The sequence below is a fragment of the Macrobrachium nipponense genome, chromosome 17, assembly GCF_015104395.2.
Source record: "Macrobrachium nipponense isolate FS-2020 chromosome 17, ASM1510439v2, whole genome shotgun sequence".
NCBI classification, from domain to species: domain Eukaryota; kingdom Metazoa; phylum Arthropoda; class Malacostraca; order Decapoda; family Palaemonidae; genus Macrobrachium; species Macrobrachium nipponense.
In genome coordinates, this window is record NC_087210.1 from 7,752,423 (window position 1) to 7,779,922 (window position 27,500).

Here is a 27,500-nt window from a genome sequence, read left to right on the forward strand (position 1 = left end):
TCCATGGTGTCCAAGGGCAATAGTGAATTAGATCAGTTATCAGTAGTTCTTTGTTTACTTTTCTCTTCCATGTGCAGGTCATAGGTGATTAGCCTCAAGTATAGACTCTTGATACTTTTCTCTCCAAGTGGTTAAGGTCAATTAGTCAGGTAGCTCATTAGTATTCTTTTGTACTTTTCTCCCATGTGTCAGATCAATAGTGAATAGCTAAGGTGATACACTTCTTGTACTTCTCTCCAGTGTGCAGGTCCAATAGTGAAATAGCCTCAAGTAGTTTTTCTTTCTTGTAATTTTCTCTCCCATTTTTGGTTGGTAAGGTCTGGTCAATAGTGATTAGCCTGGTAATAACAAACTCTTGGTACTTTTCTCAACATGTCGTCAGGTCAATAGGGAATTAGCCTCATAGTCTTTACTTGTAATTTTCTTTTCTTCCATGTGTCAGGTCAAAAAACAAAATAGTGAAATAGCTCAGTAGTACTTTCTTTTTTGTCACTTTCTCTCCATGTGTCAGGGTCAATAGTGATTAACCTCAGGTAACTACACTCTTGTACTTTTCTCTCCATGTGTCAGGTCAATAGTGAATAGCTCAGTAACTTTCTTGTACTTTTTCTCTCCATATGTCAGGGTCAATAGTGATTAGGCTCATTAGTAATTTTCTTGTACTTTTCCTCCCAATGCATTAAGGTTCAGTAGAAAGCAATAGCTCAGTTACTGTTTCTTGTTACTTTTTCCCTCTCATGTGTCAACGGTCAGTAGTGTAATTAGACTCAGTTGTTCTTTTTTGTACTTTTCTCTCCATGGTTGTCAAGGTCAATAGTGTATAGCCTCAAGTAGTTCTTTCTTCTGTACTTTTGTCTCCATGGGTGTCAGGTCAATAGTGAATAGCTCCAGTTTTGTTCTTTCTTTGTACTTTTCTCTCCATGTGTCAGGTCCAGTAGGTGATTAGCTCAGTAATACACTCTTGTAACTTTTCTCTCCATGTGGTCAGGTCAATAGTGAATAGCTCAGTAGAACTAAGTTTACTTCTTATAACTTTGTCCTCCTCCAGTGTCAGGTCAATATGTGAAATAGCTCGAGGGAAGTACGTTCTTAAATATTTTCTCTCATGTGGTCAGGTCAATATTGAATAGCCTCAGTAGTTCTGTTTTCTTGTACTTATTGCTCCATGTCAGGTCAATAGTGAATAGCTCAGTTGTTCTTTCTTGTACTTTTCTCTTCATGTGTCACGTCAATAGTGCAATAGGTCAGTAGTACTTTCTTGTACTTTTCTCTCCATGTGTCAGGTCAATAGTGAATAGCTCTGTAGTACTTTCTTGTACTTTTCTCTCCATGTGTCAGGTCAAGTAGAATAGCTCAGTAGTTCTTTTCTTGTATTTATCTCTCCATGTGTCAGGTCAATAGTGAATAGCTTAGTTGTTTTTTCTTGTACTTTTCTCTCCATGTGTCAGGTCAATAGTGATTAGCTCAGTAATACACTCTTGTACTTTTCTCTCCATGTGTCAGGTCAATAGTGAATTGCTCAGTAGTTCTTTCTTATACTTTTCTTTCCATGTGTCAGGTCAATAGTGAATAGCTCAGTAGTACTATCTTGTACTTTTCTCTCCATGTGTAAGATCAATAGTGAATAGTTCAGTAGTTCTTTCTTATACTTTTCTCTCCATGTGTCAGGTCAATAGTGAATAGCTCTGTAGTACTTTCTTGTACTTTTCTCTCCATGTGTCAGGTCAATAGTGAATAGCTCAGTAGTTCTTTCTTGTACTTTTCTCTCTGAGTGTTATGTCAATAGTGAATAGCTCTGTAGTACTTCTTGTACTTTTCTCTCCATGTGTCGGTCAATAGTGATTAGCTCTGTAGTACTCTTCTTGTACTTTCTCTCCATGTTTCAGGTCAATAGTGAATCTTTAGCTCAGTTAGTTCTTTTCTTGTACTTATCTCTCCATGTGTCATGCTCAATAGTGAATAGCTTAGTTGTTCTTTCTTGTAACTTTTTTCTCTCCATGTGTCAGGTCATAGATGATTAGCTCATAAACACTCTTGGTAACTTTTCTCTCCAATGTGTCAGGTCATAGTGAAATAGCTTAGTAGTTCTTTCTTGTACTTTTCTCTCCATGTTTAAGTCCAATAGTGAATAGTTCAATAGTTCTTTCTTATACTTTTCTCTCCATTTTCAAGTCATAGTGAATAGCTATGTAGTACTTTCTTGTACTTTTCTCTCCATGGTGTAAGGTCAATAGTGAATAGTTCAGTTAGTGCTTTCTTTGTACTTTTCTTTTCCATGGTCAGGTCCAATAGTGATAGCTTCATTGTTTCTTTCCTTGTACTTTTCTCTCCATGTGTAGGTCAATAGGGTGAGTATCTCATTAGTATTTTATTGTACTTTTCTCTCAATGTGTCAGGTTATAGTAATTTTTTAATAAGTAGTTCCTTTTTCTTGTACCTTTTCTCTCCATGGTTGCAGGTCAATAGGTGAGTAGCTCTAATTAGATTTCTTTGAACTTTCTCCTCATCGAGGTTCAGGTCAATAGTGAATAGCTCAGTAGTACTTTCTTATACTTTTCTCTCCATGTGTCAGGTCAATAGTGATTAGCTCAGGAATACTTTCTTATACTTTTCTCTCTATGTGTCAGGTCAATATTGAATAGCTCAGTAGTTCTTTCTTGTACTTATCGCTCCATGTGTCAGGTCAATAGTGAATAGCTCTGTAGTACTTTCTTGTACTATTCTCTCCATGTGTCAGGTCAATAGTGAATAGCTCTGTAGTACTTTCTTGTACTTTTCTCTCCATGTGTCAGGTCAATAGTGAATAGCTTAGTTGTTCTTTCTTGTACTTTTCTCTCCATGTGTCAGGTCAATAGTGATTACCTCAGTAATTCACTCTTGTACTTTTCTCTCCATGTGTCAGGTCAATAGTGATTAGCTCAGTAATACACTCTTGTACTTTTCTCTCCATGTGTCAGGTCAATAGTGAATTGCTCAGTAGTTCTTTCTTATACTTTTCTTTCCATGTGTCAGGTCAATAGTGAATAGCTCTTTAGTACTTTCTTGTACTTTTCTCTCCATGTGTCAGGTCAATAGTGAATAGCTCAGTAGTTCTTTCTTATACTTTTCTCTCCATGTGTCAGGTCAATAGTGAATAGCTCTGTAGTACTTTCTTGTACTTTTCTCTCCATGTGTCAGGTCAATAGTGAATAGCTCTGTAGTACTTTCTTGTACTTTTCTCTCCATGTGTCAGGTCAATAGTGAATAGCTCAGTAGTTCTTTCTTGTACTTATCTCTCCATGTGTCAGGTCAGTAGTGAATAGCTTAGTTGTTCTTTCTTGTACTTTTCTCTCCATGTGTCAGGTCAATAATGATTACCTCAGTAATTCACTCTTGTACTTTTCTCTCCATGTGTCAGGTCAATAGTGAATAGCTCAGTAGTTCTTTCTTATACTTTTCTCTCCATGTGTCAGGTCAATAGTGAATAGCTCTGTAGTACTTTCTTGTACTTTTCTCTCCATGTGTATGGTCAATAGTGAATAGTTCAGTAGTACTTTCTTGTACTTTTCTCTCCATGTGTCAGGTCAATAGTGAATAGCTCAGTTGTTCTTTCTTGTACTTTTCTCTCCATGTGTAAGGTCAATAGTGAATAGTTCAGTAGTACTTTCTTGTACTTTTCTCTCCATGTGTCAGGTCAATAGTGAATTGGTCAGTTGTTCTTTCTTGTACTTTTCTCTCCATGTGTCAGGTCAATAGTGAATAGCTCAGTAGTACTTTCTTGTACTTTTCTCTCCATGTGTCAGGTCAATAGTGATTAGCTCAGTAGTTCTTTCTTGTACTTATCTCTCCATGTGTCAGGTCAATAGTGAATTGGTCAGTTGTTCTTTCTTGTACTTTTCTCTCCATGTGTCAGGTCAATAGTGATTAGCTCAGTAATACTTTCTTGTACTTTTCTCTCCATGTGTCAGGTCAATAGTGATTAGCTCAGTGATACACTCTTTTACTTTTCTCTCCATGTGTCAGGTTAATAGTGAATAGCTCAGTAGTTCTTTCTTGTACTTTTCTCTCCATGTGTCAGGTCAATAGTGAATAGTTCAGTAGTACTCTCTTATACTTTTCTCTCCATGTGTCAGGTCAATAGTGATTAGCTCAGTAATACACTCTTGTACTTTTGTCTCCATGTGTCAGGTCAGTAGTGAGTAGCTCAGTAATACAATCTTGTACTTTTCTCTCCATGTGTCAGGTCAATAGTGATTAGCTCAGTAGTATTTTCTTGTACTTTTCTCTCCATGTGTCAGGTCAATAGTGAATAGCTCAGTAGTTCTTTCTTGTACTTTTCTCTCCATGTGTCAGGTCAATAGTGAATAGACTCAGTAAGTTTCTTTGTTGTACTTTTCTCTCCATGTGTCAGGTCAATAGTCAAATAGCTCAGTAGTTATTTCTTGTACTGCTCTCCATGTGTCAGGTCAAATAGTCAATAGCTCAGTAGTTCATTTCTTGTACTTTTCTCTCCATGTGTCAGGTCAATAGTCAATAGCTCAGTAGTTCTTCTTTGTAACTTTTCTCTCCAGTGTCAGGTCAATAGTCAATAGCTCAGTAGTTCTTTCTTGTACTTTTCTCTCCATGTGTCAGGTCAATAGTGAATAGCTCAGTAGTTCTTTCTTGTACTTTTCTCTCCATGTGTCAGGTCAATAGTGAATAGCTCAGTAGTTCTTTCTTGTACTTTTCTCTCCATGTGTCAGGTCAATAGTGAATAGCTCAGTAGTTATTTCTTGTACTTTTCTCTCCATGTGTCAGGTCAATAGTGAATAGCACCTCAGTAGTACTTTCTTGTACTTTTCTCTCCATGTGTCAGGTCAATAGTGAATAGCTCAGTAGTACTTTCTTGTACTTTTCTCTCCATGTGTCAGGTCAATAGTGAATAGCTCAGTAGTTCTTTCTTGTACTTTTCTCTCCATGTGTCAGGTCAATAGTGAATAGCTCAGTAGTTCTTTCTTGTACTTTTCTCTCCATGTGTCAGGTCAATAGTGAATAGCTCAGTAGTTCTTTCTTGTACTTTTCTCTCCATGTGTCAGGTCAATAGTGAATAGCTCAGTAGTACTTTCTTGTATTTTCTCTCCATGTGTCATGTCAAATAGGGTGAAATAGCTCAGTAAGTTTACTTTTCTTGCTTACGTTTTTCTCTCCATGTTTCAGTCAATAGGTGAAATAGCTCATATAACTTTCTGTAATTTTTCTCATCCATGTTGTCATGTCAAATAGGAATAGCTCTGCTTAGTACTTTCTGTCATTTTTCTCCTCCATGTGTCAGGTCAATAGTGAATTAGTTGCCCAGTAAGTACTCTTTATACTTTTCCTTCGATCCATGTGTCCCTTTTTTGGTCCATATTGATTAGCCTGCGATACACTCTTGTACTTTTCCTCCAGTAGTCAGGTCCAATAGTGATTAGCTCAAGGTACGTATTTTCTTTGTACTTTTCTCCCTCCATGTGTTAGGTCAAATAGTGAATATCTCAGATTAGTTCTTTCCTTTACTTTTTCTCTCCATGTGGTCAGGAGTCAATAAGGTGAATAGCTCAGTAGTTTCTTTCTTGTACTTTTCTTCGTCCATGTGTCCAGGTCAATAGTGATTAGCTCAGCTTAGTATTTTTCTTGTACTTTTCTCTCCCATGTGTCAGGTCAATAGGGTGAATAGCTCAGTAAGTTCTTTTCTTGTTCTTTTTCTCTCCATTGTGTCAGGGCAATAGTGAATAGCTCAGTAGTTATTTCTTGACTACTTTCTCTCCATGTGTCAGGTCCAATAGTGAAATAGCTCAGTAGGTAACTTTTCTTGTGCTTTTCTTCTCCATTGATGTTCAGGTCAATAGTGAATAGCTCAGTAGTTCTTTTGCTTGTAAGTTGTCTTTTCCTCCATGATGTCAGGTCAATAGTGAATAGCTCAGTAGTTCTTTCTTGTGACGTTTTCTTCCTCCATGTGTCAGGTCAAATAGTGAATAGCCTCCTAGTAGTTCTTTTCTTGTACTTTTCCCCGTTTCTTCCATGTGTGAAGGTTCTAATAGTGAATAGCGTGAGTAGTTTACTTTTCTTGTACTTTTCCTCTCCAATGTGTCCAGGTCAACTAGTGATAATAGCTTCAAGTAGTTCTTTGCTTGTAATTGTTTTCTCTCCATGTGTCAGGGTCAATAGTGAATAGCTTCAGTAAGAGTTACTTTCTTGTATTTTTTTGTCCTCCATGGTGTCAGGTTCAATAGTGAATAGTTCAGTAGTTACTCTCTTATACTTTTCTCTCCCATGTTGTCAGGTCAATGTGATTATCTCAGTTAATACACTCTTGTACTTTTCTCGCCGATGTGTCAGTCCATAGTGAATTTAGCTCAGTAGTAATTTTCTTGTACTTTTCTCTCCATGTGTTAGGTCATTTTTTAGTGAATAGCTCAGTAGTTCCTTTCTTTACTTTTCTCCTCCATGTGTCAGTCAATAGTGATAGCTCAAAATAGTTCCTTTCTTGTACTTTTCTCTCCATGTGTCAGGTCAATAGTGATTAGCTCAAGTTTTGGTATTTTCTTGTACTTTTCTTCATCCGTTGTGTCAGGTCAATAGTGAATCCGCTTTTTTTGTCAGTTAGTTCTGTGCTTGGGGGTTCTTTTTCTCTCCATGTGTCAAGGCAATAGTGAATAGCTCAGGAGTTATTTTCTTGTCCTTTTCTTCTTCCCATGTGTCAGGTCAATTTTAGTGAATAGCTTCAGTAAGTATTTCCTTGTACTTTTCTCTCCATGTGTCAGGTCAATCGTGAATAGCTCAAGTGTTAAATTTCTTGTACTTTTCCTCTCCATGTGTCAGGTCAATTAGGGAATAGCTTTCCGTAGTTTCTTTCTTGTACTTTTCTCTCCATGTGTCGGTCATAGGGTGATAGCTCAGGTTATTCTTTCTTTGTACTTTTCTCTCCATGTGTCCGAAGGTCAATAGTGATAGCTCAGTAAGTTTCTTTCTTGTACGTTTCTCTCCATTTGTTGTCAGGTTTCATTATGGATAGCTTTTCAGTTAGTTCCTTTCCTTGTACTTTTCCTCTCCATTGTCCATGGTCAATAGTGGATAGCTCAAGTAGTACTTTCTTGTAATTTTTTCTCATCCATGTGTCAGGTCAATAGTGAATAGTTCAGTTTATTACTTCTCTTATACTTTTTCTCTCCATGTGTCAAGTCAATTTTAGTGATTACTCAGTATACCACTCTGTACTTTTCCTCGACATGTGTCAGGTCAATAGTGATTTACTTTCGTATTCATTTTCTTGTACCTTTTCGCTCCATTTTGTGTTCAAAAGGTTCAATAGTAATAGCTTTTTCATTAGCTCCTTCTTTACTTTTCTCTCCATGTGTCAAGGTGCAATAGTGAATAGGCTCAGTAGTTCTTTCTTGTACTTTTTTCTCTCCATGGGTGTCAGGTCAATAGTGAATAGTCAGGTAGTTCTTTCTTGTAACTTTCTCTCCATGGTGTCGTCATAGTGAATAGCTTCAGTTTAGTTCTTTCTTTACTTTTCTCTCCATGGTCAGGTCAATTTTAGTGTTAGCTCAGTATATTGTTTCCTTGTACTTTTCTCTCCATTGTCAGGTTCAAATAGGTGAATAGCTCAGTAGTTCCTTTTTCCCTTGTACTTTTCTCTCCATTGTCGGGTCAATAGGAATAGCCTCAGTAGTCATCTTTCTTGTACTTTTCTCCTCCAAGGTGTCCAAGGTCAATATTGAATAGCTCAGTAGTTCTTTCTTGTACTTTTCTCTCCATGTGTCAGGGTCATCCTGATTTAGCTCAGTTTTAGGTATTTCTTGTATCTTTTCATCTCCATGTGTCCAGGTCAATAGTGGAATAGCTCATTAGTTCTTTCTTGTACCTTTTTTCTCTCCATGTTCGGTCAATAGTGATAGCTCAGTAGTTCTTCTTGTACTTTTCTCTTCCATGTGCGTCAATAGTGAATAGCTAATTAGTTCTTTCTTGTACTTTTCTCTCCTTGTGTCAGGTCAATGGTGAATAGCTCAGTAGTACTTTCTTGTATTTTTCTCTCCATGTGTCAGGTCAATAGTCAATAGTTCAGCAGTACTCTCTTATACTTATCTCTCCATGTGTCAGGTCAATAGTGATTAGCTCAGTAAACACTCTTGTACTTTTCTCTCTGAGTGTTAGGTCAATAGTGAATAATTCAGTAGTACTTACTTTTCTCTTCATCTGTCAGGTCAGTAGTGAGTAGCTCATTAGTACTTTCTTGTACTTTTCTCTCCATGTGTCAGGTCAGTAGTGAATAACACAGTAGTGCTATCTTGTATATAGTTGATGTTTTTTCCACAAATTGAAACAATTGCATCCGTAGCCGTGATATGGGAATTTTGATAAGCAAGAAAACAACAATGGACTTTTAAAGAAAAACAACATTGTACCTTAAAAGAAAAACAACAATGGAGTAGTAAAGAAAAACAATATTGGATCTACAAAGAAAATCAACAATGGGCCAGCAGAGAAAAACAGCATTGGACCTGCAAAGAAAGACAACAATGGGCCTGCAAAGAAAACCAACGATTGACCAGCAAAGAAAAAGAAAAGAACAGTTGGCCTGCAGAGAAAATCAACATTGGACCTGTAAAGAAAAACCACATTGACTTGCAAAGAAAGACAATAGTAGACCTGTAAAGAAAAAACAATGGACCTTTAAAGGGAAAATTGACCTGCTAAGAAAAACAACATTGGACCTGCAAAGAAAAACAACATTTGACTTGTAGAGAAAAATAACAATGGATCTGTAAAGAAATACAACACTGGGGCTGAAAAGAAAAAACGTTGGACCTGTAAAGAAAATCACCATTGGACCTGCAGAGAAAAACCACATTGGACTTGTCAAGAAAAACAAAAAACCTGCCAAGAAAAAAGGAATGGAACTGTAAAAAACAGTTGGGCCTGTAAATAAAAACAAAAATGGGCCTGCAAAGAAAACAACATTGGACCCACAAAGAAAAACAACAATGGACCTGCCTAAATCATTAGATGTACCGTTGACTTGGTGGAGGTATGCTCTGCATTTATCCTTCTTGTATATACTTTTATATTATGTTCTTTCACATTTCAGAAAAATTTGGATGGGAGCAGGGTTGGTACTGAAATATAAACAAGTGCATCTTATATCATATCGTCCAGTTGCATTGTTATACAGAGAGTAAAATTACATATTTCTTGAGGGAAAATCATTTCACTATTATGGGAAGTAGTAATACAAAAAATACTGAGGAATACTAATGTCACTGTAGTGAAAAGTAAGCATATGAGAGAAAATGCAATACCAAATAAGACTGAAAGTATTGATCTCCTCTCACAAAGGAAATGATTTGGGAGAAGCCAGTGAAAACTGCCAGACTTATCACCTGTCACACTTCCTCGACTCGCATCCTGAAGGTGCCTCCAATGTAAAAGTGATCATCGGGAGGGAGGAGCTGGATTTCAGAGAGAAAGACGCCTTGCTCAACTGCCAGTGGAATTCCTGCCCCGTCGGATGCCAGTGCGAGAGCAAGAAGAAGATCGTCGACTGCAGAAATGTAGGTAAGTCAGGTTTCCATAGCGGAGGGGAAGCAATCGATTCCTGTCTCTTTTGACTGACTTTTGCTAACGTATGATCATCCTTGTTATCAAGTCAAGAGGCGTGGCATTGCCTGAATATGCTTTTCACAACTTTTCGTGTTTGCAATGAGACCAAAGAGAAAATAACTTCTTAGAATTTCGACTTCAACCAAAGGTTTTCATGTTTGATATGATATCCTAACACACTCATAGATAGAAAGAGGCAAGTAATATTGTAATGATAAAGCTTATTGTATTATCCCAAAACAGACATTCATAGTTCACATGACAGGCTTTCAATCCATCACTGATTAATTTTTTTATGATAAAGCAAATTAAAGTTACATTTGAACAAATTTAGAAGCTTTGCACTTTACCTGAATATTGTGAGTAACATGTACTTCACTAGCGATGTCAGAATATGATTAGATTTTGACGGGTGAATTTTCTTAGGATTCTGCATTTAGACCAATAAAATCCTGACTGCTCTTCATGCCCGACAGTGATGCCATATAACCACTTATAATTAATGTTCGCTGATGTGTACTAATTATGTCTTAACGAAACTGTTCACTCATTCAGGTCTCAAAAGTGTACCCAAGGTGGCGCCCTCTTCCGCCAAGGTTCTCCTTTTACAAAACAACAGCCTGATGACCCTTGAAGGAATCGAATCCCCTGCCTGGTGTAACCTCCAAGTTCTCGACGCGGGTTACAATAACCTCTCTCAAATTTGTAAGTCAGATCCGAGTTTTATTCATTTAACGTTTGTCAGTTCTACTTTTTTTTTTATTTCTCGATGCTTTCTACTATATACGAACTCTGCACGGCATTTGCCCTACTTTCAGATCTGAGAATAATTTTCCCAATTTCGGGCTGAGTCATTATTATTCTTCTTGCTCGCTCTCTTTCACTAGAAAATAAGTCTACCCTCGTCGTACAGAGTCTTTCTTTATGCTCCGAGGTTTAGGTGAGGATTTCCTTTGCAAAACGCATAGAATTCATCAATGGTCAGGATGGCACAGCACTGGGACCAATGAGGTCATTCAGCACTGGAAAGGAAATTGAGAGTCTGTGGGTTTGAAAGGTGCAACAGGAGGGACACTTCGCAGTTGCACTATGGAATCATTGTAGGAGAGGATGGATAGGAAGACTTCTTATGGAACAAGCCCACCAAAGGGGCCACTGACTTTGAATCAAGCTTCAAAAAACATGAAGGTGTTCACTGGGAAAAAGTAAGACTTTGAGGTATAGGGAGCGGCAGAAGGAAGAGACCCCACTTATCAAAAAGGGGGAAAAAGTTAATAAATTAACAAGTAGATAAAAGCGTCTTAAAATGCAAAAGGAGAAGAGTATTGGGGTAGAAATGTATCGCACCTTCTCCAGAAATTCTGAAGCTCCAATTGCACGACTCTTCCTTGGGTTCAGTAAAAGGAATGAAAGGGGTCGCAGCCAGAGGCCGAAGGGACGCTGCAAAAACTCTTGAATAATGCCTAGAGTGCACCCCGTGAGGTGCACTGACGGCACTATCCCCCTACTGGCGTCACTGATAATGTTTATAATACAAAATTAATTTCTTCCAGTGTCTGTATCAGCGGAGTTCGCGAACTCCTTCCCACGGACGTTACAAGTTCAGAGGAGAAGCCGACTGTAGTTTCTCTCGGAAGATTGACAACCTCATAGTATGTTTATTCCTTCCCCAACCTATGCAGGTTTCCAACAAGAGATTTTGGGGATATTACTTCTTAGCTGAGAATGCAAAACCACAGGGTCCCAGTAGAGATATATATATGTAAACTGGTTTCCACAAACTTTAAGGTTATATGCTATATTTCCGCAGCACTTAGAGCAGGGATTCTCAAGTGGTCGATATCGACCCCCAATAGTCAAGGGGTCAAGGGTCGATGAATAACTAACGGATCGGTGAATTAAATTACATATACTTGTATATCTAAAGTTCTAAACATATTTTCTTACTGGGTGTTACATTTTTATCATCCTGCATGCCAAGTACTAAACTAATAATTCTCAAATTGGTTTTGAAATTGGTGTTTTTTTTTTTTTCTTTTCTTGAATTATTAAATGCAAGTCTAGGGGGTCGACAGAAAAATTGAAACTTCATTAGTGGGTCGAGGAGTGAAGGAGTCAGAGAACCCCTGAGTTGCAGATTCTCGGTACCCCTGCGATGTAGTGACAACCTAAGAATGGAGAATCGTCAGGCTGACATGAACCTTATCAGATGAAGCAAGCCCACCACTGACTTGCAATTCAAGCTTCCAAAGACGACGGTGCCCGTTCGAAAGAAGTAACAGAAGGTTCTGGGAAACAGTGGCGGATCTAGAAATCTTTCATGAGGAGGGGGGTGGGGGGCGGTGTTTGCCACATCGGATTTTTCATATATCCTACAGTATATGTAACATGAACTCACATACGGCACATTTACATATCAATATTTATATATGTATGCATACACATATACTATATATACACATGTAATTTACATCATATGCACATAAATATTGCTTGTACTGAGAGAGAGAGAGAGAGAGAGAGAGAGAGAGAGAGAGAGAGAGAGAGAGAGATTATTATTATGAAGATTGTACATCGTTTCGAACAGCTGTAGCTTACAAAGAAGTAGCAGGTGAAGTTGCTTTGGCAAATACAAGTATTAAATACCTTCATAAAGAACAAACAAATTATATAATTTTATTTTCAGTTTCCATCAATATCAGTATTTAACTTGTGTGCAGTAGGCACACATCAAAATATAATTATCCATGGGTGACCAGGTACCCCCCCCCCCCCCCCACCCCTACTTAAATCCGCCACTGCTGGGAAGTACAGAGGAGTTCAGTAATTAGAAAAACAGATTAATGTTCCTTATTGATAACTGACGATATTGTATCATCCTCTTGAACCTCAACAGTTCCTAAACGTGGAATGCACGGGAACTGCGCGTGTGCACCAGGGGAATCTCAGAGCATTAAACAGAGGACCTGTTTCCCTCAGAATTTGGAGAAACTGATCTTGAACAACAACATCTTGAGAAACCACACAGATCATCATGGCTGCTCACTCTTTTCACCTCTGCATGGGCTCGACCTCTCAGGAAATCAGGTAAACTTCGTCCCTGTTTCGACGAATTGGCGTATCCCCCCGACCCTTTTTTTTTTCCAGTCAACGTGTCTCATTTCTTTTATGTTTTATATCATATCAAAATTCCAGCTGTGTGCGTAGTCATATTTTGAAAGCCTGTTTTCCCAGAGTGAAGGAAAACTGGTTCACGCCAGTTCGTCAAGCTAGGGACGAATTGTCTGTTATTTTGTTGGTGTTCTTTTTATTAAATGAAGAACCGGCTTAACCCTTGTGGATAGTTTTGTATTATTTACTTGCCTAAGGACTGTAATGGCGTGGTTCTGTAACGTACACAGCAAATTATTAGTCATTTAGTTGCCCTATGAAGCCACTATATCTTTCTACAAACATGAGCTCTGCAAGTATACGTATCCGAAGCACACTAGATTCATATAACATTCATTAGCTTAATTGTAGAAATGTCTCCTAACACAGCCATTGTGACGAATGGATAATTGGCAAATGCTGTTACAATCTTAATGGAACTTGAATCTTGTGATATCTTGCTTTAATACTTAAAAATATTCCGGTTTCAGATCAAAAGTTTGGTACCAATATGTGACGGATTCCTGGAACATCTTAAAACCCTAAACGTCACAGACAATGAGATCGCAATCATTTCAGATGACAGCATCTCTCATTATCCTTCTCTCGAAACACTGGTTATCTCTAACGGAACCACAACACACCTGAGTAAACATCCCAAAAGAGTCATTATTTCTTATAATACTGGAGCAAGCCCCAAGTGAGTGAAGAAGTCATTTACAAATACGTTTTTACAAAGTAGGGAGTAATTGCTTCTTCTTGATCTAATTCTTAGTTTAAGTATTTGAATCATTTGGTGCGAGAGAATGTGCGCATAATTTAAAAAAAAATTGCAGGTGCCAATGCTTAAGTATTTTAATAGTTGAGATAATTATAGAAGGCCATTCTAACACCTGTTTTTACTTCTTTTTTTAGCACAACCACCGCCAGCCCTAGTACCAACTCTTCCACCAGCACGACTTCCTCCCCCACAGAAAACACCGCAGACGGGAACAAGAAGGTTGTTAGGGGGAAAGAGCTTAATAATAATGCAAGATGATTTGATGAATATGAAATGACTGTAGAAGGGAATATTGATTGTTATTGAAATTTAACTGCTAAACCATTTTCAAGATATTTCATTATTTTTTACTGTTCTCAAACATATACTGGCAACACTTTTAAAGATATTTAATTATATATTTATTTATTTATTTATTTATTTATTTATTTATTTATTATTCTTTAAAAGGGTACCGAAATGCTATGTAGGAGTACTTATGAGTAAAGCAAAATAATTTCATATCAGTTTTCAAAGGCAACCAGGTAATATTTTTTTTTACTTTAATAATTATTGTCGTTTTGTTTCTAGGTATCATTGCTCATTCCACTTTGCTCGATCTATTCTAAATGAACCCAGGACCAGGAACGAAAATGTGTGTTTAGAAGGGATCTGGAATCTAAAAGATATTTTCCATTCCAATATGGAATCAGGTTTACATTTTTACAAAACCATCGAGCAAGCAATCAAAAACATTGTTAGGCCATTTTTAAGTGAACGTCAGCTATAGTAGATTCACATCAACCGTGTATTTGACGTCTAGGCCGTCCCTTACGACGTTTCTGATTGGCTGTTGATAAGCCAATCACTCGGCTGGAATCTCTCAGTCTCTCGAGAGAGTTCATATAGGTAGGATGTATGTTCCACATCTCCTGAAAGACGTATCCCTCACGAGACGTGAAACATGCATCCGGCCTATTTAAACTCTCTCGAGAGAGTGAGAGTTTCCAGCCGTGGGATTGGCTTATTAACAGCCAATCAGGAACGTCGTAAGGGACGGGCCTAGACATTAGATGCACGGGAGATGTGAATCTACTATAGCTATTTTTACGCATATATAATTTGCTAGATAATAACCCCCACTCCCATGCAAACTTCTGGGCTGCTCGTTATCTAGGACCAGACATTTCTTTGGGGTCATTATTCACTTTGTGATATTTACCGTCTTTTGTTTATATTTTGCCGGTCATCCCCAACAAACTTGCAATAACCACGCAGCGGCAAAGGTGGATACATACATACCGGGTTAAATCCCGTGGGGGTCACTATCTAACAAAGACCCAAAAGATAGATAGATATTTCTTTCTAGTCCAGTTTAATGGCATGTTGACATCGTAAGTGTACAAAATTTAATTTGACAAGCACCGTACCCAAACCAGACTCATATCTTCGAGCAAAATGAACACCTGAAATGCCCAAAGCTCGTTGGTACGGAGTACCCTACTATCCCCTGAGCATCTGACGAGAAGGCGAAGCAAAACTTGATTTCTCAAAGTCAATGATGTGAGAGATTCAAACTATTATGGGCTTAAAATTTGCTTAAAGACTGAACATTGTCCCAGGCGTTGACAGTTTGCGTTAAGATCTGTACTTTTGACCACTTCATAGTAAGGAATCCGATATACCCTGAACAGCCATTTAAATATTATCATTATTATTATTATTATTATTATTTTATCTATCACAGTCCTCCAATTCGACTGGGTGGTATTTATAGTGTGGGGTTCCGGGTTGCATCCTGCCTCCTTAGGAGTCCATCACTTTTCTTACTATGTGCGCCGTTTCTAGGATCACACTCTTCTGCATGAGTCCTGGAGCTACTTCAGCCTCTAGTTTTTCTAGATTCCTTTTCAGGGATCTTGGGATCGTGCCTAGTGCTCCTATGATTATGGGTACAATTTCCACTGGCATATCCCATATCCTTCTTATTTCTATTTTCAGATCTTGATACTTATCCATTTTTTCCCTCTCTTTCTCTTCAACTCTGGTGTCCATGGTATTGCGACATCAATGAGTGATACTTTCTTCTTGACTTTGTCAATCAACGTCACGTCTGGTCTATTTGTATGTATCACCCTATCTGTTCTGATACCATAGTCCCAGAGGATCTTTGCGTGATCGTTTTCTATCACTCCCTCAGGTTGGTGCTCGTACCACTGATTACTGCAAGGTAGCTGATGTTTCTTGCACAGGCTCCAGTGGAGGGCTTTTGCCACTGAATCATGCCTCTTTTTGTATTGGTTCTGTGCAAGTGCCGGGCATTCGCTTGCTATGTGGTTTATGGTTTCATTTTTCGTATTGCACTTCCGACATATGGGAGAGATGTTATTTCCGTCGATCGTTCTTTGAACATATCTGGTTCTTAGGGCCTGATCTTGTGCCACTGTTATCATTCCTTCAGTTTCCTTCTTTAGCTCTCCCCTCTGTAGCCATTGCCATGTGTCATCGCTGGCTAGTTCTTTAGTCTGTCTCATGTATTGTCCGTGCATTGGTTTGTTGTGCCAGTCCTCTGTTCTGTTTGTCTTCCTCCTGTCTCTGTATATTTGTGGGTCTTCGTCTACTTTTATTAGTCCTTCTTCCCATGCACTCTTTAGCCACTCGTCTTCACTGGTTTTCAGATATTGCCCTAGTGCTCTGTTCTCGATGTTGACGCAGTCCTCTATACTTAGTAGTCCTCTCCCTCCTTCCTTTCGTGTTATGTATAGTCTGTCCGTATTTGCTCTTGGGTGTAGTGCTTTGTGTATTGTCATATGTTTCCTGGTTTTCTGATCTATGCTGCGGAATTCTGCCTTCGTCTATTCCACTATTCCTGCGCTATTTCTGATTACTGGCACTGCCCATGTGTTTATGGCTTTTATCATATTTCTGGCGTTGAGTTTTGACTTGAGTATCGCCTTGAGTCTCTGCATATATTCTTTCCTGATCGTGTCCTTCATCTCGTGGTGTTTTACATCCCCTCCTTCCATTATTCCCAGGTATTTGTATCCTGTCTCATCTATGTGTTTGATGTTGCTCCCATCTGGTAGCTTTATCCCTTCAGTTCTCGTTACTTTGCCTTTTTGTTTGTTGACTAAGGCGCATTTTTCTATTCCAAACTCCATCCTGATATCCCCAGATACAATCCTTACAGTCTGGATTAGGGTATCTATTTCCTTGATGCTCTTACCATGCAGCTTGATGTCGTCCATGAACATCAGATGGTTGATTTTGTTGCCTCTTTTCTTGAGTTGGTACCCGGCATCCATCTTCTGTAGTACTTTTGTCATGGGAATCATGGCTACTACGAAGAGTAGTGGGGACAGTGAGTCGCCCTGGAAGATCCCTCTCCTGATATTAACCTCTGCTAGTCTTATTCCAGAGCTTGTAAGTATTGTATTCCAGTTGCGCATTGTATTTTGAGGAAGCTGATGGTGTTTTCCTTTGCCCCATATATTTTCAGGCATTCTATTACCCATGTGTGTGGTATCATGTCGAAGGCTTTCTTAAAGTCTATCCAAACCATGCTTAGGTTTCTTTTCCTTCTCCTACTGTTCTTCATTACCATTTTGTCTATCAGGAATTGGTCTTTTGTGCCCCTACACTTCCTTCTGCAGCCTTATTGTTGGTGGGGGATTGTGTTTGTCTCCTCTAGGTAGTTATATAGCCTTTCACTGATGATACCTGTTAGCAACTTCCACATTATTGGTAGGCAGGTGATAGGCCTGTAGTTACTGGCTATATTTCCCTTACTCATGTCTTTTTGTACTAAGGATGTTCTTCCTGTGGGCATCCATTTGGGCCTTGAAGTTTTTGAGCCAGTATCCATGGACTTCATCCGGACCTGGGGCTTTCCAGTTAGGCATTTTCTTTAGTTGGTGTCTGACTGTGTCTGTCGTGATCTCTGTGAATCTTTGTTTTATTCTCCCTGTTTCTTCTTCCTTGACATCCTGGAGCCATGTTGCATGTTTGTTGTGTGATACTGGATTGCTCCATATGTTTTCCCAGAGTCTCTTACTTGGTTCGGCTTCAGGAATTTCTTGGTGGTTGTCTTCCCCTTTTAGTTGGCTGTATAGTCTTTTCTGGTTGGTTCCGAATAGTTTGTTCTGTTGGTATCCCTTACTCCTGTTCATGTACCGTTGGATCTTATGTGCTTTGGCCTTAAGCCTTTGTTTTACATCTTCTATTGTGTTGTTTAGTCCCCTCTCTTTTACTTTGTATTTCTCGTTGAGTTCCTCCCTTGTTTTCTTGCTTCTTAGCCTTTTTTCTGCCATCTCTTTCAGTTTACTCAAGTCAGATCTCATCACCATTATTTGCTTTTCCAGGCGCCTTTTCCAAGGAAGTTGCTGTTTTGGTTTCTGTTGGGTTGGTTGTGCTGGTGGTGTTGGTGTTCGAATCCCCATCAGTTCTGCTACTAATTTTGCTCCTGCATATGCCAAGTTATTTGTTTCTGTGATACTGGTGGTGTGTATTATGCACATTATTTCATTGACCTCACTTGTTTTCTCCCTTAATTTCTTGGTGTTGTAGGCTTTCATGGAGGGGATGTTTGTTCTCTCTGTATCTGGCTCCATCCATTGTCTAATCTTTTCTACCCATTCCGTCCTCTCTGCTACTTCGTCTGTGTTTCTTCGTGTGTCATTGTTTGATACCTCATCATCCCTGTCACCTTCTGTGGCATCGTCTCTCAGTTCGTCTTCGTATAATTCGTTGTCGTGTGACATTTCCCTTTCCAGTTCTTCTCTTTCTGTTGGGGAGAGCCAGTTCTTTTTCTTTATGTTCCTTACTTGGTCTGCCAGCCTCTGCTCTGTTTGGTGGTGTTATTCCTCTCATTCCAGATGTTGACCAACCTTCTTCTATATCCTCTCTCCGTCAGGTTGCTTCTGATGTAGCATCTCCATATTTCCTTATTTTCTTTTCTTGTCCATTTCTTCCTCTGGTTTGCTTCTGTAGCTCCAATCTCAGGCTGTTGGTTACTGTCGTTGTGGTGGTCAGTTGCTGGATGACGACCTCTAAGTACCTGACCGTCTTCCCCTTCCATTGGGTTGAATACCTGGCTGCCGGACAAAGCTCCTCTGTTGCCAGAGGTTCCATTTACGTCGTTGTCGTTTATTCCTTCATTTCTTAACATCATTGTTGAGTTTTGCTATTTAACCTATAGCTGGACCCTACCCCATCAGGGTTAGGTACTCATTTACAGCTGAGTAGACTGAGGAAATTATGGTAAAGATCCTTTCCCAAGGAATCAACGCCGAGGAGAGCGGTCACCCATCCAACGAATGACCAGCCCCAATGTTGCTTAACCAATCCATTGACGACCTAACCCACTCTGCCACAGCGCCACGTTATTTTTGTTATTATTATTATTATTATTATTATTATTATTATTATTATTATTATTATTATTATTCAGAATATGTATCCTAATCATATGGAACAGGCCCAAAGGGGCCATTAACTTGAAATTCAATTTTCCAAAGAGTATGGTGTTCATTCAAAAGAAGATGAAGAAGGTAGTGGGAAATACAAAGAGAGATCAGTTATTAAAAAATCAGATAAATAAGAATAAAGAAATTAATAGATAAATAAAGAGAAATGTAAGCAAAATATTAAAGTACAAGTTGAATTGTATTAATGTAGTAATGCATTGCATCTTCGCTTGGACATCTGCTTGATTTCAATAGAGACGATGCATAGCAGTTAAAATTCTGTTGTTGATCTAAGAATCTATTATTTTTTTTTAATTCCAGCCGGCAAGTGTAGTAATCATGGGATTGGTGGCAGTTGTGCTTATCCTCGTCATTTGTGCACTTTCTTGTTACACCGTTTGTTGGGCAAATCAATGTGGATGGATCAATAAGTGTTTTAGATTAAACAACACTGTCACCAACCGGGTAAGATTATTATTATTATTATTATTATTATTATTATTATTATTATTATTATTATTATTATTATTATTATTATTATTATCTATTGATACAAATAGTTTAACCAGACCACTGAGCTGAGCTGACCGGGTAAGATAAGATATTATGAATTGTATAAAGTAATACTCAAAGAAAGACTTAGAGGTTTGCCAAATCGTAGACTGGGTAATAACATTCATAGAGATGAAGGTAAAATAAGGTTTTTCTATTTTAAGGAGTGGGTTCACATAATGCATGATATTTTTGTAATGGAATCTTTTCTTTTTTATTTTGATGTACTTTTGAATATGGCGATGACTTTTGACTGGATTAGTTATATGTGTATGTATGTGTGTATGTAAATTATTTCGTTTTCACAGTGGACGCTCTAATGGCGTAATCCTCAGATGACTAATGCTGATTATTATTGTCTGACGACAATGGCTTGACGCGAGGTTTAAGAGACAGGAACATTCTGCTTTATAATATTTGTTTGCGGATAAGGTCAATCTTTCATTTTCCCCGAATCTCCGCAGAAGAAGTACGACTGCTTCGTCGTTTGTTCTTCTCGAGACTTCAGGGAAGTAAGAGAGATGCTGATAATTCCTCTGACTCAGAGAGGATATTCGATCGCTTGGCACGACAACGCTTTTGTTCCCGGAGACTGGATTATGCGTAAGTTTCGGCGAAGTCACTTGAATGATGAATCTCATGACAGAAAAACAAACTCACTTTCACTCTCATCCCTCCTGCGGCCTCTTGTGACCCGTGGCCGCTTGCATCTGATCTCTCAACGTTCCCCTTGTTGAGTGCTGCATCTCCAGTTATTCTCAGGATGCTCCTCCACTCCCAATCCTCTGAGATCTCTGAACACAGCATCATCTTTCCATCTCATTCTCTGACTGCCTACCTTTCTTCTTCTCCCTTCTACTGATCCCTCCGTAACCACTTTGGGCATTCTGCCCTCTTCTATTCTAACCACATGCCCTGCCCAACGTATCCCCTGCTATCTTATATAGTCAGTTATTAGCGATTGTCTGGTTAAATCTCTTATTTCAGAAAAATACCAACAATATTTAGAAATGTGTCGGATTTACAACGAGGTGTTAAACTTAAAAACTGACCAGAATTGGAAATTGAACTAGTCTGTCACGTAATTGTATTATTCCACTTTGTTTTTATTGCATATGGAGGATGATCATTTGTTAACACTAATGTGGCCTTTACTCTGAGGGTGACTTTTATTCCAGATTTAACTGTTAATTACTTTTAAATTCCTATGATTACCTCCATTTATAATCTTACTCATTCAGATACCTTCCCACAATCAAGTAGGACACAGCAGACTGTACGTCCTTGTTGCTTTAAAAAAAGAAATCTGCTAAAGTAATTCTCTCTCTCTCTCTCTCTCTCTCTCTCTCTCTCTCTCTCTCTCTCTCTCTCTCTGTTTTACACACACACACACACACACACAAGTAAGAGTGATGGAATACCCCTCAACTGGTAAGCATAATATATTAGTGCTATCAGTTCTTTATAGAGATTGCGTGACCTAACCATAATATTTCCATTATACAGAAAACGTCGAGAGAGCTGTGCAGAATTCCTCCCGGATGCTGGTTTTTGGCACTAAGAACTTGGTTAGCAGCAGGTATTTGGCTGAAATTGACAATATTTGTTTTGTTATTTACAAGAATATTACTATTTTTTTTAATTAATGATTATTTTATGATTTATCCATATCGCTCAAGTCTACATAAAACTAAATATGCAATTGTAATCTCCCCAATACCCTCTTCTCGAATTTTTCAGTTTTTTTGCATACGCTTGTCACTACAAAGCCTTAGATCTAAGTGCAAGGATATGAAGACATTATTATGATGTCCGGTAGCGCGAAAAGAACTCTTCTGTTGGTCAGCTCGGCAACGTGACCTCGTTCTGATTATGGGATGTGGCTTCGTTTCCCGCTTCCGGACATCATAATAATGTCTTCATATTCCTTGATCTAAGGCTTTGTAGTGACAAGCGTATCCAAAAAATGTGAGGAATTCGAGAAGTTAAGAGGCCATTGTGGCTATTACAATTGCATACTTACTTGGTAAAAATTGACTAGTAGATACTATATTTACTTGAAAAATCTATTCAGTCTTAGTGTAACATATTTTCTGTAATGTACTTCTAGCTGTCACTTAAATCATTTTCAACGGCTGGATATGTTGTCTTTGATCAATGCTAAATTTGAATATAATTTAGCATTTGGTCGCTATCATTCTCGTCTACAGGTCTATGTTATGCTTTTTCACACAAAACGACCTGGTTATTTATTCTTGTAGATTGATGTGAAATATGTAGCTTATGACAAAATTTATGACCTAGATCTTATAAATAATATTACACAACATGCATTATTCAATTGGTTTTTAACATGATGGTTCTTCCTGTGGCTTCATCCAACAGGTGGGGTTTGCACGAAATTAGAAGAGGCCGCCATGAAGAGTTTGTCAACAATGATTTTAAGGTTGGTCAGGTTCTGCGCCACACATTACTTTATGTAAGATTCTTTGCAACAGCCCTTCTATCGCCCGTAGCTGCCACTGCTTTCATTCCTTTTACTGTACCTTTGTTCATATTCTCTTTCTTCCATTTGACTTTCCACCCTCTCTAACAATTGCTTCTTAGGGCAACCATTTTCCTCTCAGTTTCTCCTCCTCTTACACCTTTCAAATCTTTTTACTCTCTGTTTCTCCTCCTGTTACACCTTTCAATTTTTTTACTGTTTCTTCTACTGTTACACCTTTCAATTTTGTTCACTCTGTTTCTCCTACTGTTACACCTTTCTCTCAGGTTCTCCTCTTCTTACACCTTTCAAACCTTTTTACTCTCAGTTTCTTCTCCTGTTACACCTTTAAAATCTTTTTACTCTCAGTTTCTCCTCTTGTTACACCTTTCAAACCTTTTTACTCTCTGTTTCTCCTCTTGTTACACCTTTCAAACCTTTTTACTCGCAGTTTCTCCTCTTGTTACACCTTTCAAACCTTTTTACTCTCAGTTTCTCCTCTTGTTACACCTTTCAAACCTTTTTACTCAGTTTCTCCTCCTGTTACACCGTTCAAACCTTTTTACTCTCAGTTTCTCATCCTGTTACACCTATCAAACCTTTTTACTCTCAGCTTCTCCTGTTACACCTTTCAAACCTTTTTACTCTCAGTTTCTCCTGTTACACCTTTCAAACCTTTTTACTCAGTTTCTCCTCCTGTTACACCGTTCAAAACTTTTTACTCTCAGTTTCTCCTCTTTGTTACACCTTTCAAACATTTTTACTCTCAGTTTCTCCTCTTGTTACACCTTTCAAACCTTTTTACTCTCAGTTTCTCCTGTTACACCTTTCAAACCTTTTTACTCAGCTTCTCCTCCTGTTACACCGTTCAAAACTTTTTACTCTCAGTAAAAAGTTTTGAACGGTGTAACAGGAGGAGAAGCTGAGTAAAAATGTTTCTCCTCTTGTTACACCTTTCAAACCTTTTTACTCTCAGTTTCTCCTATTGTTACACCTTCCAAATCTTTTTACTCTCAGTTTCTCCTCTTGTTACACCTTCCAAATCTTTTTACTCTCAGTTTCTCCTCTTGTTACACCTTTCAAACCTTTTTACTCAGTTTCTCCTCCTGTTACACCGTTCAAAACTTTTTACTCTCAGTTCTCCTCTTGTTACACCTTTCAAACCTTTTTACTCTCAGTTTCTCCTCTTGTTACACCTTCCAAATCTTTTTACTCTCAGTTCTCCTCTTGTTACACCTTTCAAACCTTTTTACTCGCAGTTTCTCCTCTTGTTACACCTTTCAAATCTTTTTACTCTCAGTTTCTCCTGTTACACCTTTCAAACGTTTTTACTCTCAGTTTCTCCTGTTACACCTTTCAAACCTTTTTACCCTCAGTTTCTCCTGTTACACCTTTCAAACCTTTTTACTCTCAGTTTCTCCTCCTGTTACACCTTTCAAACCTTTTTACTCAGCTTCTCCTCCTGTTACACCTTTCAAACCTTTTTACTCTCAGTTTCTTCTCTTGTTACACCTTTCAAACCTTTTTACTCTCAGTTTCTCCTCCTGTTACAGCTTTCAAACCTTTTTGCTCTCAATGTCTCCTCCTGTTACACCTCTCAATCCTTTTACTGTTAATTTCCCTTTCAGCGTTGAATGACCTCATCGATGGTCCCAGATCTTGCTTGGTCTTTGGCCTAAATTCTATATTCTATTCTATTCAATTCCCTCTCCAAAGCTCCTGGATGAAATTATGAATAAAGGATAGAAAAAACACAGAATTCCAACTCATCTTATTTTTTCCGAATAGATCATGGCCTTAGTGACCAAGACGCTGCCGAAGAAGCTGAACAGAGATCTTTACGAAATCATTTGTCTCCGAACCCACATCAAACTTACTGATAGGTAAGCGTTAGCTTCGTGTACGAATGATGAATTGTAATAAGACATCTAGCTTCAGTTGCCTTGATTTCTGGTGACATGACTAAGAGAAGGTTGGGCTTCTTGTATAATAATAATCTATTATTATTATTATTTGGTAGAAGACCCTCTTTTAGGCAAATGCTGTTAAAAAGAATGGCAGAATTAAGCGAGTTGATTATATATTGTTTTTTTTTTTTTTTTTTTTTTTTTTTTTTTTGCCTTACAATTTGCTTCTCAGGCTCAGCGATGTTTCTGAGTAACTGGCCAATATTCATATTAGAACAGGATCTCAGGTTCAGGTCAAGTAGGGGTCGTTGTCAGTGCCGGTATTATTCCGGAGTAATACCGGCACTGACGACGACCCCTGCTTGACCTGGACCTTAGATCTTGTTCTAATAAAATAAAAGATTACCTTCGGCATTTATAATTTTTTGAAAATTCCCAATATGAATATTGGCCAGATATTCAGAAACATCGCCGAGCCTGAGAAGCGAATTGTAAGAAAAATAAGAAAAAAAACTTATAAAATCAACTCGCTTAATTCTGCCATTCTTCTTAACATTATTATTATTATTATTATTTTTTTTTGTGCTCTATCACAGTCCTCCAATTCGACTGGGTGGTATTTATAGTGTGGGGTTCCGGGTTGCATCCTGCCTCCTTAGGAATCCATCACTTTTCTTACTATGTGCGCCGTTTCTAGGATCACACTCTTCTGCATGAGTCCTGGAGCTACTTCAGCCTCTAGTTTTTCTAGATTCCTTTTCAGGTATCTTGGGATCGTGCCTAGTGCTCCTATGATTATGGGTACAATTTCCACTGGCATATCCCATATCCTTCTTATTTCTATTTTCAGATCTTGATACTTATCCATTTTTTCCCTCTCTTTCTCTTCAACTCTGGTGTCCCATGGTATTGCGACATCAATGAGTGATACTTTCTTCTTGACTTTGTCAATCAACGTCACGTCTGGTCTATTTGTATGTATCACCCTATCTGTTCTGATACCATAGTCCCAGAGGATCTTTGCGTGATCGTTTTCTATCACTCCCTCAGGTTGGTGCTCGTACCACTTATTACTGCAAGGTAGCTGATGTTTCTTGCACAGGCTCCAGTGGAGGGCTTTTGTCACTGAATCATGCCTCTTTTTGTATTGGTTCTGTGCAAGTGCCGGGCATTCGCTTGCTATGTGGTTTATGGTTTCCTTTTTCGTATTGCACTTCCGACATATGGGGGAGATGTTATTTCCGTCTATCGTTCTTTGAACATATCTGGTTCTTAGGGCCTGATCTTGTGCCACTGTTATCATTCCTTCAGTTTCCTTCTTTAGCTCTCCCCCTCAGTAGCCATTGCCATGTGTCATCGCTGGCTAGTTCTTTAGTCTGTCTCATGTATTGTTGTGCATTGGTTTGTTATGCCAGTCCTCTGTTCTGTTTGTCATTCTCCTGTCTCTGTATATTTGTGGGTCTTCGTCTACTTTTATTAGTCCTTCTTCCCATGCACTCTTTAGTCACTCATCTTCACTGGTTTTCAGATATTGCCCCAGTGCTCTGTTCTCGATGTTGACGCAGTCCTCTATACTTAGTAGTCCTCTCCCTCCTTCCTTTCGTGTTATGTATAGTCTGTCCGTATTTGCTCTTGGGTGTAGTGCTTTGTGTATTGTCATATGTTTCCTGGTTTTCTGATCTATGCTGTGGAATTCTGCCTTCGTCCATTCCACTATTCCTGCGCTATATCTGATTACTGGCACTGCCCATGTGTTTATGGCTTTTATCATATTTCCGGCGTTGAGTTTTGACTTGAGTATCGCCTTGAGTCTCTGCATATATTCTTTCCTGATCGTGTCCTTCATCTCTTGGTGTTTTATATCCCCTCCTTCCATTATTCCCAGGTTATGTATCCAGTCTCATCTATGTGTTTGATGTTGCTCTCATCTGGTAGCTTTATCCCTTCAGTTCTCGTTACTTTGCCTTTTTGTATGTTGACTAAGGCGCATTTTTCTATTCCAAACTCCATCCTGATGTCCCCAGATACAATCCTTACAGTCTGGATTAGGGTATCTATTTCCTTGATGCTCTTACCTTACAGCTTGATGTCGTCCATGAACATCAGATGCTTGATTCTGTTGCCTCTTTTCTTGAGTTGATACCCGGCATCCATCTTCTGTAGTACTTTTGTCATGGGAATCATGACTACTACGAAGAGTAGTGGGGACAGTGAGTCGCCCTGGAAGATCCCTCTCCTGATATTAACCTCTACTAGTCTTATTCCAGAGCTTGTAAGTACTGAATTCCAGTTGCGCATTGTATTAGCCATGTGTGTGGTATCATGTCGAAGGCTTTCTTATAGACTATCCATCCGTGCTTAGGTTGGTTTTCTTTCTCCTACTGTTCTTCATTACCATTTTGTCTATCAGGAGCTGCTCTTTTGTGCCCCTACACTTTCTTCTGCAGCCTTTCTGTTGGTGGGGGATGGTGTTTGTCTTCTCTAGGTAGTTGTATAGCCTTTCACTGATGATACCTCTTAGTAACTTCCACATTACTCTTGTCTTTTTGTACTAAGGATGTTCTTCCTGTGGTCATCCATTTGGGTGCATGGTGAATTGAGATACAATGCTGGAGTTGTTCTGCTATTCGTGGGTGTAGGGCCTTGAAGTTTTTGAGCCAGTATCCATGGACTTCATCGGGACCTGGGGCTTTCCAATTTGGCATTTTCTTTAGTTGGTGTCTGACTGTGTCTGTCGTGATCTCTGTGAATCTTTGTTTTATTCTCCCTGTTTCTTTTTCCTTGACTTCCTGGAGCCATGTTGCATGTTTGTTGTGTGATACAGGATTGCTCCATATGTTTTCCAGAGTCTCTTACTTGGTTCGACTTCAGGAATTTCTTGGTGGTTGTCTTCCCCTCTTAGTTGGCTGTATAGTCTTTTCTGGTTGGTTCCGAATAGTTTGTTCTGTTGGTATCCCTTATTCCTGTTCATGTACCGTTGGATCTTATGTGCTTTGGCCTTAAGCCTTTGTTTTACATCTTCTATTGTGTTGTTTAGTCCCCTCTCTTGTACTTTGTATTTCTCGTTGAGTTCCTCCCTTGTTTTCTTGCTTCTTAGCCTTTTTTCTACCATCTCTTTCAGTTTTACTCAAGTCAGATTTCATCACCATGATTTGCTTTTCCAGGCGCCTTTTCCAAGGAGGTTGCTGTTTTGGTTTCTGTTGGGTTGGTTGTGCTGGTGGTGTTGGTGTTCGAATCCCCATTAGTTCTGCTACTAATCTTGCTCCTGCATATGCCAAGTTATTTGTTTCTGTGATACTGGTGGTGTGTATTATGCTCATTATTTCATTGACCTCACTTTTTCCCTTAATTTCTTGGTGTTGTAGGCTTTCATGGAGGGGATCTTTGTTCTCTCTGTATCTGGCTCCATCCATTGTCTAATCTTTTCTACCCATTCCGTCCTCTCTGTTACTATGTCGGTGTTTCTTCGTGTGTCGTTGTTTGATACCTCATCATCCTTGTCGTCTTCTGTGGCATCGTCTCTCAGTTCGTCTGCGTGTAATTTGTTGTCGTGCGACATTTCCCCTTCCAGTTCTTCTCTT

General features: G+C 38.8%; 1 protein-coding gene across 1 annotated transcript in view; it reads left to right on the forward strand.

Annotated features, from left to right (window-relative positions):
• LOC135196138 (toll-like receptor 2) overlaps positions 1-27,500 on the forward strand; it is a 74,704-nt gene that overhangs the window by 34,890 nt on the left and 12,314 nt on the right. Inside the window, exons 12-21 of the mRNA XM_064222679.1 lie at positions 9,337-9,555; positions 10,156-10,305; positions 12,497-12,687; positions 13,242-13,450; positions 13,666-13,750; positions 19,297-19,440; positions 19,992-20,130; positions 21,034-21,106; positions 21,913-21,973; positions 23,801-23,895. Of these exons, the coding sequence (XP_064078749.1) occupies positions 9,337-9,555; positions 10,156-10,305; positions 12,497-12,687; positions 13,242-13,450; positions 13,666-13,750; positions 19,297-19,440; positions 19,992-20,130; positions 21,034-21,106; positions 21,913-21,973; positions 23,801-23,895 (1,366 nt within the window). The remainder of the gene's footprint in view (positions 1-9,336; positions 9,556-10,155; positions 10,306-12,496; positions 12,688-13,241; positions 13,451-13,665; positions 13,751-19,296; positions 19,441-19,991; positions 20,131-21,033; positions 21,107-21,912; positions 21,974-23,800; positions 23,896-27,500) is intronic.